The sequence below is a fragment of the Primulina tabacum genome, chromosome 6 (genome assembly GCF_025594145.1).
Source record: "Primulina tabacum isolate GXHZ01 chromosome 6, ASM2559414v2, whole genome shotgun sequence".
NCBI lineage: Eukaryota > Viridiplantae > Streptophyta > Magnoliopsida > Lamiales > Gesneriaceae > Primulina > Primulina tabacum.
The window spans coordinates 4782079-4796967 of NC_134555.1; the positions used below are offsets into that span (position 1 = coordinate 4782079).

The 14889-nt window shown below is 35.9% G+C and overlaps 2 protein-coding genes and 1 pseudogene across 2 annotated transcripts; 1 reads left to right on the forward strand and 2 right to left on the reverse strand.

The window, feature by feature from the left end:
- LOC142548904 (cation/H(+) antiporter 15-like) lies at positions 1 to 7546 on the forward strand. The gene is made up of 3 exons (XM_075657540.1): positions 1 to 349; positions 691 to 1668; positions 6231 to 7546. The coding sequence occupies exons 1-3, from the start codon at positions 128 to 130 to the stop codon at positions 7512 to 7514; spliced, it is 2484 nt and encodes an 827-aa protein (XP_075513655.1). The 5' UTR covers positions 1 to 127; the 3' UTR covers positions 7515 to 7546.
- Positions 7547 to 10815: 3269 nt separating this feature from the next.
- LOC142548906 (chlorophyll a-b binding protein 21, chloroplastic-like) lies at positions 10816 to 11779 on the reverse strand. Its single transcript, XM_075657543.1, has one exon. It carries the CDS (start codon positions 11716 to 11718, stop codon positions 10924 to 10926), a length of 795 nt encoding a protein of 264 aa, XP_075513658.1. The 5' UTR covers positions 11719 to 11779; the 3' UTR covers positions 10816 to 10923.
- Positions 11780 to 13930: 2151 nt separating this feature from the next.
- On the reverse strand, positions 13931 to 14889 carry LOC142548907 (chlorophyll a-b binding protein 3C, chloroplastic-like; annotated as a pseudogene).

Genomic DNA, 14889 nt, shown 5'->3' on the forward strand with positions numbered 1-14889 from the left:
TAAATTTACCGTACATAATATTTTGCCATTCAAAAAGCCAAGGGTGGTTGCCGCTTGGCTTGAAGGAGGAAGAAGGGAGGCCACCACGGCACATGAGGGCGGAGCAAAACCACATTAGCTGCCGGAAATGGCGTATACCGGATTCCTGAATGTTGATTCTCTCAACCAAAGCATTCTGTGTCATGCACAAAGTATATACCGGTTTAATGGCGTTTGGGAAGGGCCTGATCCTTCAACTCCCCTCATTTCTCTCTTCCTCATTCAACTCACCGTGGCTATTGGCGTCAACCAGTTTCTTCATTTCGCGTTGAAACCCTTTAATCAACCTCCCTTTGTTGCTGATATTCTTGTGAGTACTAATGATATATTTCTTGAATCATTAATGGTTCTTTGTTGTAATATTGCATTATCATCATAATGTTAAGGTCAGATTCAAGAATTTTAGTTTTCCTTTTCTTTTAAATTGAAAGTATAGGTGGGAATTTTTTTGTTGTAGCAGCAATTTCAATTCGAAATTGAATTGTGTGAAAGATTTATCGATAATCTATATATATCCCTCTAATATCTGCATTCGCTTCAAACACATGCAAGATTTGAACATAATTAATAAATATTGAATTGTGTTGCCCGAGTGGAAATAGGTCTGCCATACTAACCGGTGAAACAATGAATTATATACTTGCACAACAGGGAGGCATACTTGTGGGACCTTCAGCATTTGGGAGGATTAGTGCAATAAAAAATCTGGTATTCCCGTTCTACTCTTTGAAAGTGTTGGAGCCAATGGCACATTTATCCGTCATGTACTATGCCTTTCTAGTGGGATTGAAAATGGATGTACGAGCGATTCTGCGTATTGGGCCAAAAGCCATGAAAATAGCTTTATCTGGAACCTTCATCCCTTTTTTTCTAGGTTGCGGATTATTTTTCTGTACAAATTACCCCAGTCAAGACTCAAGGGGGAGCCTTTTCGTGGGTGCTGCCCTTTCTGTTACTGGATTCTCGGTGCTTGCAAAGATTCTTGACCGGCAACAGATTCTTCACACTGAGATCGGCAAATCAGCAATGTCTTCGGCTCTGATAAATGATTTGTGTTCGTGGGGTTTTCTTGCACTGGCTTTCGTAGTGTCAAGTGAATCTTCAGGCATACATTACTCTTTGATATGTACCTCGGCTTTCATATTACTCTGTGTCTACTACGTGAGACCGGCACTAAGATGGATCATTCGAAAAATGCCAGAAGGACAGGGGTACAGTGAGTTCTACATATCCTCGATTCTTACCGGAGTCGCTCTTTGTGGAGCCTTAACAGATGCTTGTGGCACCCACCCAATGATCGGTGCATTCACTTTTGGGCTAGTGATACCGAATGATGTTCTTGAAGCTGCATTGGTGGATAAACTTGAGGATTTCGTGCTTGGGATTCTGATGCCGGTTATCTATCTGGTTTGTGGGATAAGGACCAATATCGATTTCATTTCTGTAGGGACTCAATGGTATTCGGTGGGGTTGGTTTTTATCTTTGCCTGCATTCTGAAGATCATTAGCGCTGTTTTTGTGTCACTCTTGTGTGAATTTCCACTCAAGGAGGCAGTGGGAATTGGAATGCTCACCAATACTAAGAGCATCATGGCAATGATAATTCTTGAAGCAGGCCAGATACAGAATGTAAGCCCCCTACCGTCTTTTGACACACACACACACACACACATATATGCACATGGAGCAAAGATATTATGGTACAAGTTATAAAGTTCCCCCTGATATACTTATGTTTTGCGTTTGATCTGTACTCTTGGCTCATGGTATGCCATCATTCTCATTGAAAAATCCAACTACATACTGATATGAGAGTGCAAAAAGACAGACTAGGCTCGCCAAAGAGTAAGTAATTGGTGCACTGTCGTTGAACCACAAAACTTAAATTCCTACTCTCTAAGTAAAATGAGTGTAATAGTGACTATTATCGAATCCGCAGGGAACATAAGATTTATTTCAAGGAAAGACAATTATAAAGGGGGTTTGTTTGATTAGAAATAAATAAAATACTACAATTAATTTAGCATGCAAGAAGAAATAAACGATCAAGAGGAATAATTAATGAAATGTAAAATTTAATATTACCAAGATCTGATTCGAGGAGGTTCCACTATTCAATTGTATCATTGTTCATCGTCTAACATATTATTTATTCATGCAGTTACAAGTAATTAACCTTAAAATTATAGAGATAACCGCTAAAATCCTTGTGTTTTCTTACTTTAATTGTCCAAACCCAGCATCCAGTCAAAACTTATCAATGATCAATTGGACACGATTGCGTTCCATATTGGTTAAACCTAAAATCTAACAATCGAAATAGCTGTAATTGATAAATTTAGTTTCGTCGATTTATTTAGACTAAATATGTTATGATAACATAAGACACCTAATCTATCGCTACTTAGGTACCAATCGTTCATGACCATTGAATTTATGGATATCAGTAAAAAATTATATGTCAAATTAAATTGTCAAATTAACCGACATACAACGTTCATAGAATTAAATATAAATCAACAAATACTTGAACAAAAAAAATTAAATTAAAGCGCAAAAAGCCTTACATTGACAAAATTGAAATAAGAGAAATATCTCTTGAATCAGAAATAAAAACTTAGCTTAGAATTGTTGAGAAGATATGAAAATTTCCTACTCCTTCTTTTGTTTTACGTTGAAGAGAGAAGATGAAGGAGAGAGTGGAATTCTATCTATTTTGTGTGCCTCCTACTCTTCTTCAGTTATAGATGATTAATTGGGCCAAAAGAAAAAGCCCATTAACCAAAAGAAAACCTAATGTAGAAAATATCTCAAAAAAAGACTATAGAGATTTTATGAAATACAACTCTATCTAGTTTTTTTTAATCTCCAAAACAACTTATCTCTCCAAGAATTATTTTTAAGTCAAATATTATAATTATGATTCTAAATTTTGGCATGATCTTCACAAATTTCGAGGTTCACTCCTTGAAATTCTTCCAGATTAAGTTTCACATACAACAAAAGAACAATCACAATGTGTCACCGCCCAGCTCACTTGTGATATTGTCCGTTTTGGCCCGAGGCCTCACGGCTTTAAAACGCATCACATCGTGCGGCGCCCACACACTGGCTCGAACATCGCTCTGATACCAAATTTCATGGCCCAGCCCACTTGTGATATTGTCCGCTTTGGCCCGAGGCCTCACGGCTTTAAAACGCATCACAATGGGTTTGCTATACGCTCATTTAAATGCCCAGCATCTCTCCCGTTGTTTAGCAATGTAGGATTTCGCCTAAGGGCCCTCTCACCCCTCCTTTCGCGACTCAGCGTCCTCGCTGAGGTTTGCCCCACCATCCCAAACTCATGCGAAGTCGCTCTGATACCAAATGTCACGGCCCAACCCACTTGTGATATTGTCCGTTTTGGTCTGAGGCCTCACGGCTTTAAAACGCGTCACAATTGGTTTGCTACACGCTCATTTAAATGCTCAGCATCTCTCCCGTTGTTTAGCGATGTGGGATTTCGCCTAAGGGCCCTCTGATACCAAATGTCACGGTTCTATGTGCCCTCAAGTTTGGCTTGATATATACAATGTAAGCCCGCCTCCTCAACAAAACGTGACTTTAAATAATAGATTTGGGATGGGAGTATCAGTCTTGGCTCTCAAAAAATTTCAGATATGTCGTGGTATGGGATCATTTGGACTGCAAAATCAAACCAGATTCCTAGAGCAAGATTTGATAGAAAGCGGAACTATGTGACGTTGCATATTAGAACTCATAAAGCCATATTCTCATCATTATGTTCAATAAAAGGAAAAAGGGAAGCTCCAATAGAAAAATATTGGAAGGGAAAAATACTTTGAAGCAAAATCTATTAATGTCGGCAATGGAGAAAAACAAGGATCTCATATATATGTGTATGATAATCCTATTGATGAGCTCAAATCAATAGTCTCGAGAGCTTGTTCATCTATCAACTTCATTGGTGGCTCATCTTTGTATGATATTCCTTTCAAAATTTCTTCAGACTAAGGCTCAAGAGCTTCCTCATTCAATGCCACACACTTGTTTAAAACATCATTCAATCAACTTATCATTAAATAAAGACTATATCTCTCATCTTTTTATGCTCGAAAGGTCATTATGTAAAATCTGGATAGCTAATTTCTAGGAGGTATTAGTGGCTTCAACTCTGTAATGAATGATCCCACTATCGATGATAGTCAAATTCGCCCCAAATATATCATACCGTCTTCATCTTGACTAAGTATTGAACTACCTGTTGTCAGTGCCCTATTAAATACCCATCTTCGTTTAACTGCATTCAAATTTTTAAGGAAAAGTCGAATAAGAATATAGTTATAAAACTCATGATTCTTGAATGTTGTTGCTAAATTATTGAATCTCTCTCATGCTGCGTAGAATGATTTTCCGTTTTGTTGGGAAAAACTTGTGAATACTTGTTGATGAAACATCTTGAAGTATTTCACAACAAAAAAATATTAATTCTTCTTCTCTTGATTTATCACATGTAAGAGAAGAACAAAGCATAAAAAGAAAATAAAAATAACAAAACTCGAAAAAACTAACCTTGCACCGTTCCCCGGCAACAGTGCAAAAATTTGTTGTACTGTCGTTGAGCCACCAAACTTAAATTGCTACTCTCAAAGTAAAATGAGTGTAATGGTGAGTATGATCGAATCTACAGGGAACAATAGATTTATTTCTTTCGAGAAAAGACAATTAAAGAGGGTTTGTTTGATTATAAATAAATAAAATACTACAACTAATTTAGTATGCAAGAAGAAATAAAAGATCAAGATGAATAATTAAAGAAATGTAAAATTTAGTATTACCAAGTTCTGATTCGAAGGGGTTCTACTATTCAATTGTATCATTGTTCATCGGCTAACATATTATTTTTCATGTAGTTACATGTAATTGACCTTTGAATTATTAGAATAGCCGCTAAAATCCTTATGTTTTCCTAATTTAATTGACCAAACTCAACATCCAGTCAAAACTTATCAATAATTAATTGGGCATGATAATGTTCCATATTGATTAAAAATAGAATTTTCGTTTTGTTAAAATAGTTAATCTTAAAATCTAACGATCGAGATAGTTGCAATTGATAAATTTAGTTTTGTCGATTTATTTAGAATAAATATGTTATAATAGCACAACACAGCTAATCTATCGCTACTTAGGTACCAATCGTTTATGATCACTGAATTAATAGATAACAGTAGAAAATTATATGTCAAATTAAATTGTCAGATAACCGACATACAACTTTCATAGAATAAATATAAATCAAAAAATACTTGAACAAAACAAAAATTTTATATTAAAGCACAAAAAGCCTCATAGTGACAAAATTGAAATACTAGAAATATAACTTGAATCAGAAATAAAAATTTAGCCTAGAATTGTTGAGAAGAGATGAAACATTCATACACGTATTGAGCCAACCCGAAAATGCCATTAACCAAAAGATGATTAATTGTGTGTCTCTTTCTATTCTTCACGTATAGATGATTAATTGAGCCACCCCGAAAATGCCATTAACCAAAAGAAAACCTAGTGTAGAAAATATCTCAAAAAATGAATATAATAATTAGGACTCTAAATTTTGGCATAATCTTCACAAATTTCGAGGTTCATTCCTGGAATTCTGTCAACTTCAGTTTCACATACATAATAAGAACAGTCACTAGGTGTGATCACGCCTTGTTCCAAGACTTCTTCTATTTTTTTATATTTTTTCACAGCTTATTCTTGACAACTTCAAATGTGAAAAAATCATATCTTTAGCTCAAATTTGCTTCAAAATCATAAAATTTTTTCATATAATAAAATAAAACTAGAGTGTATCAATTACACATGTCAAGAAGTAAAAATAATATGAAATTTGATGACAAAAATACAAACCTTCAACAACATCAGCTTTCAGAAGACCTAGCCTATACGTAATGTTATCAATCCAATCAACTCTTCGAGAAACTGTAGATTGAGTTATGAAGTAATAGTTTCTCCCATTATATAGGATAACTTCCTGGGTTAGGCCACCTGTTTTAAACTTGTGGCTGGTGGTAAGATTTTAGATGACCGCCAACGTAACAGATATACATGTATCATTGTATGTGTGAAATACTCTTTATCAACAGTCAGTACTAATGATAGTGGTTTTGTCTCTTGACCAGGTTCTGGGTACTAACACGTACTCACTAATGGTGATGGCGGTCCTGGTGATGACAATGGCAGTCACACCGTTGGCAAACTCGTTCCGGCCTACCGAAAACATCACACCCTACAGACGAAGAACAATACAGAAGGCCAAATCGGACGAGGAGCTGATAATTCTTACCTGTATACATAACACGCGGAATGTCCTTTCCCTCATCCACTTCCTCAGGACATCAAACCCCACAAAAACATCTCCCATTAACGTTTCTGCCCTCCAGCTAGTCGAGCTTGTGGGGCGCGCCTCTGCCATGCTACTGGTTCATAACTCACGCAAGGCTGGTCCGAGAAATCCCAGCCACATTGAAGCACAAGCTGATCATATTGTCAACGCTTTTGACAACTTCGAACTACGGTCAGAGGGCGTGACCACACAAGTGCTCACCGCTAGATGCGCTTATGCTACCATGGATGAAGATATTTGCAACATAGCCAAGGAAAAACGTGCGGCTTTCATTGTCATCCCCTTCCACAAGCAGCAGACGATGAATGGTGAAATGGAGGATATAAATCCTTCCATTAGAGGCGTCAATGAAGGCGTGCTGGATAATGCACCTTGCTCGGTTGGCATACTCATCGAAAGAGGAGTTTCCGAGTCAAGCGATCATGCCCGAAACATTGCTGTACTGTACTTTGGCGGGCCAGATGACAGGGAGGCTTTGGCCTATTCGTGGAGGATGGTTGAAGGATCCGATGCAAAACTGACGGTGATGAGATTCATTCCGAGCGCAGATGCTGAGAAATTGGAGCATGTGGAACCAGCCAACGATGGCCATGTAACTTTACAGATTGACATCGAAAGAGAGAAGCTGTTAGATGAAGATTACTTGGGAAAATTCAAAACAGCAACTATAAACAACAATTCGATAAGCTACTGCGAGTTGGTGTTGAACGACGAAGAAGAAACCATTAAAGCCATAAAATCAATGGATGAAAACAAATACGACCTTTACTTGGTGGGTAGAGGGAGAGTCATGACATCTCCACTTACCGCAGGGCTGACTGACTGGTGTGACTGCCCGGAGCTTGGGCCGATAGGGGACCTGCTGGTTACATCAGAGTTCGAGTCAACATTTTCGGTGCTGGTGGTGCAGCAATATATTAAGAACAATATGATAAGGGAAGGATCGATGAGGTCCGTTAGCTCGATGAACTATGGCGATGAAATGGCGATGGGACCATCATTGGTGGACAGCGAAGGATTCGGAACTTTTTCGACGTTTAACAGGGATCATGATGATTGAATCATCTGTTATGAGAAAAACCACTCTGAAAATTTTAAACCAGTAAACACAAAACGGGTACACATTTTCTTGAAAAAAAAGAGCTTGCCAAGAAATCTCAATCAACTACCTGGTTCAAGATGATTGAATGCAGAAGTGATCACGTCTTGGGGCCTAAGAATCAGCTCTGCAATTTTTTCTTTTACGGTTTCGTCTTGGGAGTTCTCTAGAAAAATAGTGGATTCTTGACTAAATTATTAAGCTATGGATTCATGTTTTCTCCAAATGCATGTCTTTTTCTGCTTATTTTTTTTTGTGCCAGTTCCTTTTCTAGTTGATTTTCGGTCGCATTTCAATTAAATACAAGTAAATGGCAAGTCTTTTTAAAAAAAGTGCGAAAGCTATCGAAGCAAGAGTTCATATATAAAATGAAGTACCGATAATTTTTTAGGGACAAATTATGATTGTTTAAAAAACAACATAAAAGTTGTAATTAATATTTTATTTTATTAAAAACTATTAATTAATTACTTAATTAAAAATTTGCTCGAACGGTATTGCCTTTCAGTTTCTTGTATTTTAACCTTTCTTTTAAAAAAAATATCTTTCAAAAATCAAACCTAATAAACAATTATTTTTATGAGATGATTGAATGAGATTTTTGGCTAGAATATAGTACTAATCCTCTAGAGATCGTGGTTATCTTATATTTTTATTATGTAATATATATTTATCTGATTTGATTTTATATTGTTTTTAGGTTTGATCAAATTGTGGAATGCTTAATTTTGGTAACTAGGTCAAACAATTTAATGTCATATAAGAAAGACCCCTAAAAAGACGGAAGGGAGCATACAAACAAAGAATCAGTATTTTTATAACCAGACTGGTGATCGAATCGGTCCACTTAAAGTACTGATTCAATTGGTCGGACCAAAACACTGCTAATAATATAATAAAAATATATTTTAAACATCTTAAATATGTATATATATAATAAAAAAATATATTATTCAATGTTTAAAAAATGAAATAAGCTCTAATAATATGAAAATAATATTTTCAAAAAAGTTTTAAATCCAAATAATCATATATATAAAAAAAACTGCGAACTAATCCAATCGATTTTTGAACGGATTGATTGGTTCAATACCTGTTCGATCGGTAGTTGTCTGATTTGTCCAAAAAGGCTTCATAATTACGGAGCACATATACCGCTGTCGGAAGAAGATGGATGCAAGGGTTTGAAGACTCAGAGAGGGAGATTTCGAGTTTTACAAAAACACGTGTCTAAATTGTTGAGATTTTTTTCACTTCTTATTATGTTTTGTTAATGAATTTAAACACGGGTTTTTCTTTGTTTTGAGTCTATGGAGCAAACTTTCATAGACTATGGTTGACATAAGTTATATTTTATGTTTTGAGTTTGGTTTGGTGTTTGATTTTATTATTTATTTTAATTCTGATTGATGTTGTTTCATTAGCATGTGCATTTAATCTGATCATGAATTAAATTACATGATTTGTATGCTAATCTAAAACCACAAGGTGAAAGATTAATATTTGTTTCTCTACATCAATCAATGTATAGTAAAATTGACTAAAGAATATATTCGAATTTTTTTATATGCGACTTTAAGTTAAAAAACTGAAATTTCATAGAAACTTAATGCAGTTAAATATGATTAAATTCAATTTAGATTTATTGAAGTGTTATATTTAATTAGGTTTATTAACTGAAGAATTGTTTAATAAATAATATAGGAAAGTTCGTCGTTTATTGAATTTGAATTTGACACGCATAATATAATGTGAATCGGTACCATTGTGTGTGTTAATCATTTTTAAGAATTTGAATTTTCCTTCAAACCAATCTTTCGTTGTTAGATTTTTTTTCGTGCATTAGCTAAATTATTTTAAGTTTTTTATATTTAATTTAGTTTAAATAAATCAATATCATCTCACTTAAATTTGATTAACTTAAATTAAGAAAATAATTCATATTCTAACATTTAAACGTTGATCTATGCGAGATATTTGGACTTACTTTTAGTTGATATAATCTATTTGTTAGATTTATTCCTAAAAGAAATAATTTATTCCTTGATTGGACTTTCATTTTTTTAATAATATTATGCTTACAAATAAAGAGTTTTCTCTTTCTAGTCTATCAACGTTTATATAAGATCTGTACTAAATCTAAATATGATATTCTTATTTAAAAAGTTTAATTCTTAATGAATTTTTTTTCTTTCATATTTTGTAGGTTTCTATTCAAAGAAGAAGATATAGGGCAAATAAAGCTTATAAATAAAAGTGAATAGATGTTGCAACTGATTGATGAATACACTCATCGCACGAGAGTTGGTGATTTACTTCGAAGAGATCACGTGCTCAAGCCAAGTCGTATTATTATGTTTCTAAGGAGTGTTGAAGACAAACAGACACAATAACTAATTACAGTACTGATTATAGTGTTGTTCATCAAAAAGAATTTCACCTTAAGTTGCATTCGTTGTTATTGGTTATTTTTGTGATAAGAGTTTTGGATGCACTTTGCTCTCTTGTTTATTTGAAGAGAGTTGTATTTTCTTTATTCACTAGTATTTCTTTTGTGTAAATTGGTAATAATTTCTAAGAATCTTTTTTCCTAAAGCATCGTACAAATGTCATGATTAATTTTGTATTATTTTATTCATCAAGAATAGTTGTATGTTAAATTATATTATTTCGCTGCATATTATGTTAATTTGTTACAATACTGTACACACCATCTTATATCTTATGCAAATAATTATCTATTTATTTATTAAACAACTCATATAATCCCCAACCCAAAATATGGGTCACTTAGCATATCGAGTTCCGACTCAAAAGAATCCATAAAAATGTATTTGCTTAGATGATTGAACTCAAAGTCTTCTTGCTTCCTCACTCACGAGTGAAGTCTCATTTTCTTTCCTACAATTTGAAGAATAACTTGAGAGTTCTTGCCAATAATCCTTCTCTCTGCTTCTCTTTGGATTATAGCAACGTTCAAAATCAAGGGCTGATTCAAACAAACCATTCAGAGGATTAGTTTTGCATCAACTACTGCTATTGCCTTTATTGAGATTTAGGATCTGCTAAACAATCTATTCTAAATTTAACACATGTTTTGACGAGTATTGAACTATGAGTTTCCCTTATCTCGGAGCTGTAAGATTAAGCATTTAATAAGCTGGATGTATTATCTCTATTTCGATTATCTGATCGATCAGCTACGGTTTTAATAAGTTTAATTGTCAAAAAGAATAAATAGACCCCGTGAAACTCATTCGGATTAAAGATTCAACTCAAAGATAGCATAGCATCGTGTACATGTTCCAATAATTAACAATTTTAGTTACAATCTTACGACCTTACGAGCTTAACAAATTAACCGTCGACTTTACTTTCCAGGAGTAAAGTTTGTGGCATATGCCCAGGCATTGTTGTTAACTGGGTCTGCAAGGTGATCAGCGAGGTTCTCCAACGGACCTTTTCCAGTCACGATGGCCTGCACGAAGAATCCGAACATGGAAAACATGGCAAGTCTTCCATTCTTGAGTTCCTTAACCTTCAACTCAGCGAATGCCTCGGGGTCGTCAGCGAGACCCAATGGGTCGAAGCTGCCACCTGGGTATATTGGGTCGGTGACCTCGCCGAGTGGGCCGCCGGCAATACGGTAGCCCTCAACAGCTCCCATGAGAATAACCTGAGAGGCCCAGATGGCCAAGATGCTCTGAGCATGGACCAAGCTTGGGTTGCCCAAGTAGTCAAGTCCACCTTCCTTGAAGATCTGAGATCCAGCCTTGAACCACACGGCCTCGCCGAATTTAACACCATTGCGGGACAAGAGCTCTGGGAAGACACAACCGAGGGCTCCAAGCATGGCCCATCTGCTGTGGATCACCTCCAGCTCCCGGTTCTTGGCGAAGGTTTCAGGGTCGGCCGAAAGTCCCGCGGTATCCCAACCATAGTCACCGGGGAATTCACCCTTAAGGTAGCTCGGGGCCTCACCAGAGAATGGTCCCAAGTACTTGACGCGATCGGGGCCATACCATGGGCTGCCTGATGAAGAAGGCTTTGAAACAGTCTTCCTCATGGAAATCCTCCCAGTGCCCGTGATCTCGGAAGCAGATGGTGATTTGACCGCCTTTCCGGCCAAGGCAGGGGAAGAGAGAGCCATCGTCGATGAAGCCATTGCTAGCTGTTGAAGGCTGATTGCTGATGAGGGTATCTAAGGAATTAGTGGTTGATTTGGTTGTGGGATCTCATAGGTACTTATACACGCGGGGTCTATCGTATTGTTTATCTTTGGAGATCAAATGCCGTCTTGTGATTGGTTGAAGTTGATATTGAATGTCCATTTGGAAAGTAGATGTTAGGGGAATAAAAATCTCAAGATCAGTTCTTACAAACCAATGGGAGTTTGCCAAATGCGCGATTGGATACAAGAAAACATCATCGAGGAGGATAGGTGGAGAGTTAACATCCACATGCAAACCAAGACGCACTGCGAGGCATCGATTGATTAAAGAGAAAACGACGAGTCGGTGGATATTAGTCCCATTTTGATGACAGCAATGTGGAAAATTCTAGACCTTGGAAAGAATTCGCTTAAATCCTGAGATCTGTGTCTGTCTGAAATCTTGGAAGCCAATCGGAGCATAGACATCTCAAGATAAGAGAAACTTTTGATTTGCAAATAAAATTATACATTTCTTTGATAATTTTTCGATAAAATAGAAATTAAATCCAAAATTCGAAAATATGGAATCCAGAGATCATATCATAAAAGGACTTTGTTTGGGTTTACTTTTGGGAGCTTAAAAGACTATTCGTAAATTATTTTGTGAAAACCCAAAAAGTAGTTTTGGAAACATAAATCAGAGTAGGTCTTTTATAAGACAGTCTCACGAATCTTTATCTGTGAAACGGATCAAACTTACCGATATTCACAGTAAAAAGTAGAGTGAGTCTTATGTGAGACCGTCTCACGGATCTTAATCTGTGAGACGAGTTAACACTACTCATATTCACAATAAAAAGTAATACTCTTAGCTTAAAAAGTAATACTTTTTCATTGATGACTCAAATAGAGACCTGTCTCACAAAATACGACCCGTGAGACCGTCTCACACAAGTTTTTGCCTAAAAAGTAATACTCTTAGCATAAAAAGTCATAATTTTTCATGGATGACCCAAATAAAATATATGTATCATAAAATACGACCCGTGATACCGTCTCACACAAGTTTTTGCCCATAAATTATACCACATATGTCAAATAGGTTAGAATTTATTTGACATAAATCAATTTCCAATATATTTTATTTTTGTTAAAATACGAAATAAAATAGAGTATCTTGAGAATTGATGAAAATCAAAATTAGAGAAACAAAAACATCATTGAAAAAAAAAACCCAATTAACCAACCAATATAAAATACATCATGTTATTATTTAATTGAATCTTATTTATTCAATTTATTTATCATTTTAATAATTTATGTATATTAATTTGATTATATATAATTTAATTATTATAAAACAATTAAATTAACAATTTAAGTATTAAAATAATTATATTTATTAATAATATAATATTTTTTATATTATTTTATTGGTAATCATTAAATTTATAAATATACATTAAATACATGATAAAAATAATGTATGTAAAATTAAAAAAATATTCCTATAATATTTTTTTGATATAAGATTTGAAGTAAATAAGTTGGAGATGAAAGTTGTTTTTGACACAGAACTTACACTATTTTTAGTGCAAAACTTGCACTAAAATAAATTTTCAGTTTGGAGATGACCTAAACAAATAAACGTCAATAAAATTCTTCATTTAGGTCATTTCCTGGAATTATATACTTACATATATATTATAATTCAAAATATTTTGACGTGAGTACAGTGATGATCAGTGAGTATCCAATCGATTATACGCAAATAGTTATCTTTCTCTTTCGTTCTCTGAACCTATACACATAAATGGAAGCTACATAATCCATCAACTTCGATATATGATCTACAGTTTTATGCAATTAAATCTACGTATCAAACATGAAAATTCCACTTTCCATATTTGATCTAACTATTGAGAAATAGATATATATCTGTTTGGTTGCAGCGATATATATAATAATTGATTAATAGAGTATATATGGACAACTAAATGAAATTTATATAGATAATAAGTATAATATGAAAAATATATTGTATTTGACGTAGATGATCATCCGGATGGAATGATATTTGTTCTGTTAGTTATACTTTAATTTACAGGGACGACATAAATTCATAAATTTTTGTTTGCTTCATTTTGTAGCGTTAGTATGAACTGGTGACACCTGCTAAGAGTTAATGGATGAGAAAAATTTAGCAAGCATGTTAACAAGAATCTGAACACCGGAAAATATTCGACTCATAACACATTCACAAGTTTATAAATTACAAAAGGGCAACCATTTTTGAATAATTTTTGATAGTCAAATTCATTTTCCAGGAGTAAAGTTTGTAGCATAGGCCCATGCATTGTTGTTAACTGGGTCTGCGAGGTGATCGGCGAGGTTCTCCAATGGACCCTTTCCGGTCACGATGGCCTGGACGTAGAATCCGAACATGGAAAACATGGCAAGTCTTCCATTCTTGAGTTCCTTAACCTTCAACTCAGCAAATGCCTCGGGGTCGTCAGCAAGACCTAATGGGTCAAAGCTGCCACCTGGGTACAGTGGGTCAGTGACTTCGCCGAGTGGCCCGCCGGCAATACGGTATCCCTCAACAGCTCCCATGAGAATAACCTGGGAGGCCCATATGGCCAAGATGCTCTGAGCATGGACCAAGCTTGGGTTGCCCAAGTAGTCAAGTCCACCTTCCTTGAAGATCTGAGATCCAGCCTTGAACCACACGGCCTCACCGAATTTAACACCATTGCGGGACAAGAGCTCTGGGAAGACGCAGCCAAGGGTTCCAAGCATGGCCCATCTGCTGTGGATCACCTCCAGCTCCCGGTTCTTGGCGAATGTTTCAGGGTCGGCCGAAAGTCCCGCGGTGTCCCAACCGTAGTCACCGGGGAATTCACCTTTGAGGTAGCTGGGGGCCTCACCAGAGAATGGTCCCAAGTACTTGAACACGGTCAGGGCCATACCACGGGCTGCCGGATGTAGCAGGCTTTGAAGCAGTCTTCCTCATGGAGATCCTCCCGGTGCCATTGATCTCGGAACCGGATGGTGATTTCAGCGCCTTTCCGGCCAAGGCTGGGGAGGATAGAGCCATTGTTGATGAAGCCATAGCAGTTGAAGGCTGGTTTTGCTGATTCTACTGCAGGATTGTCAAGTATACTCTGCGGCTTGAGTTGCGTT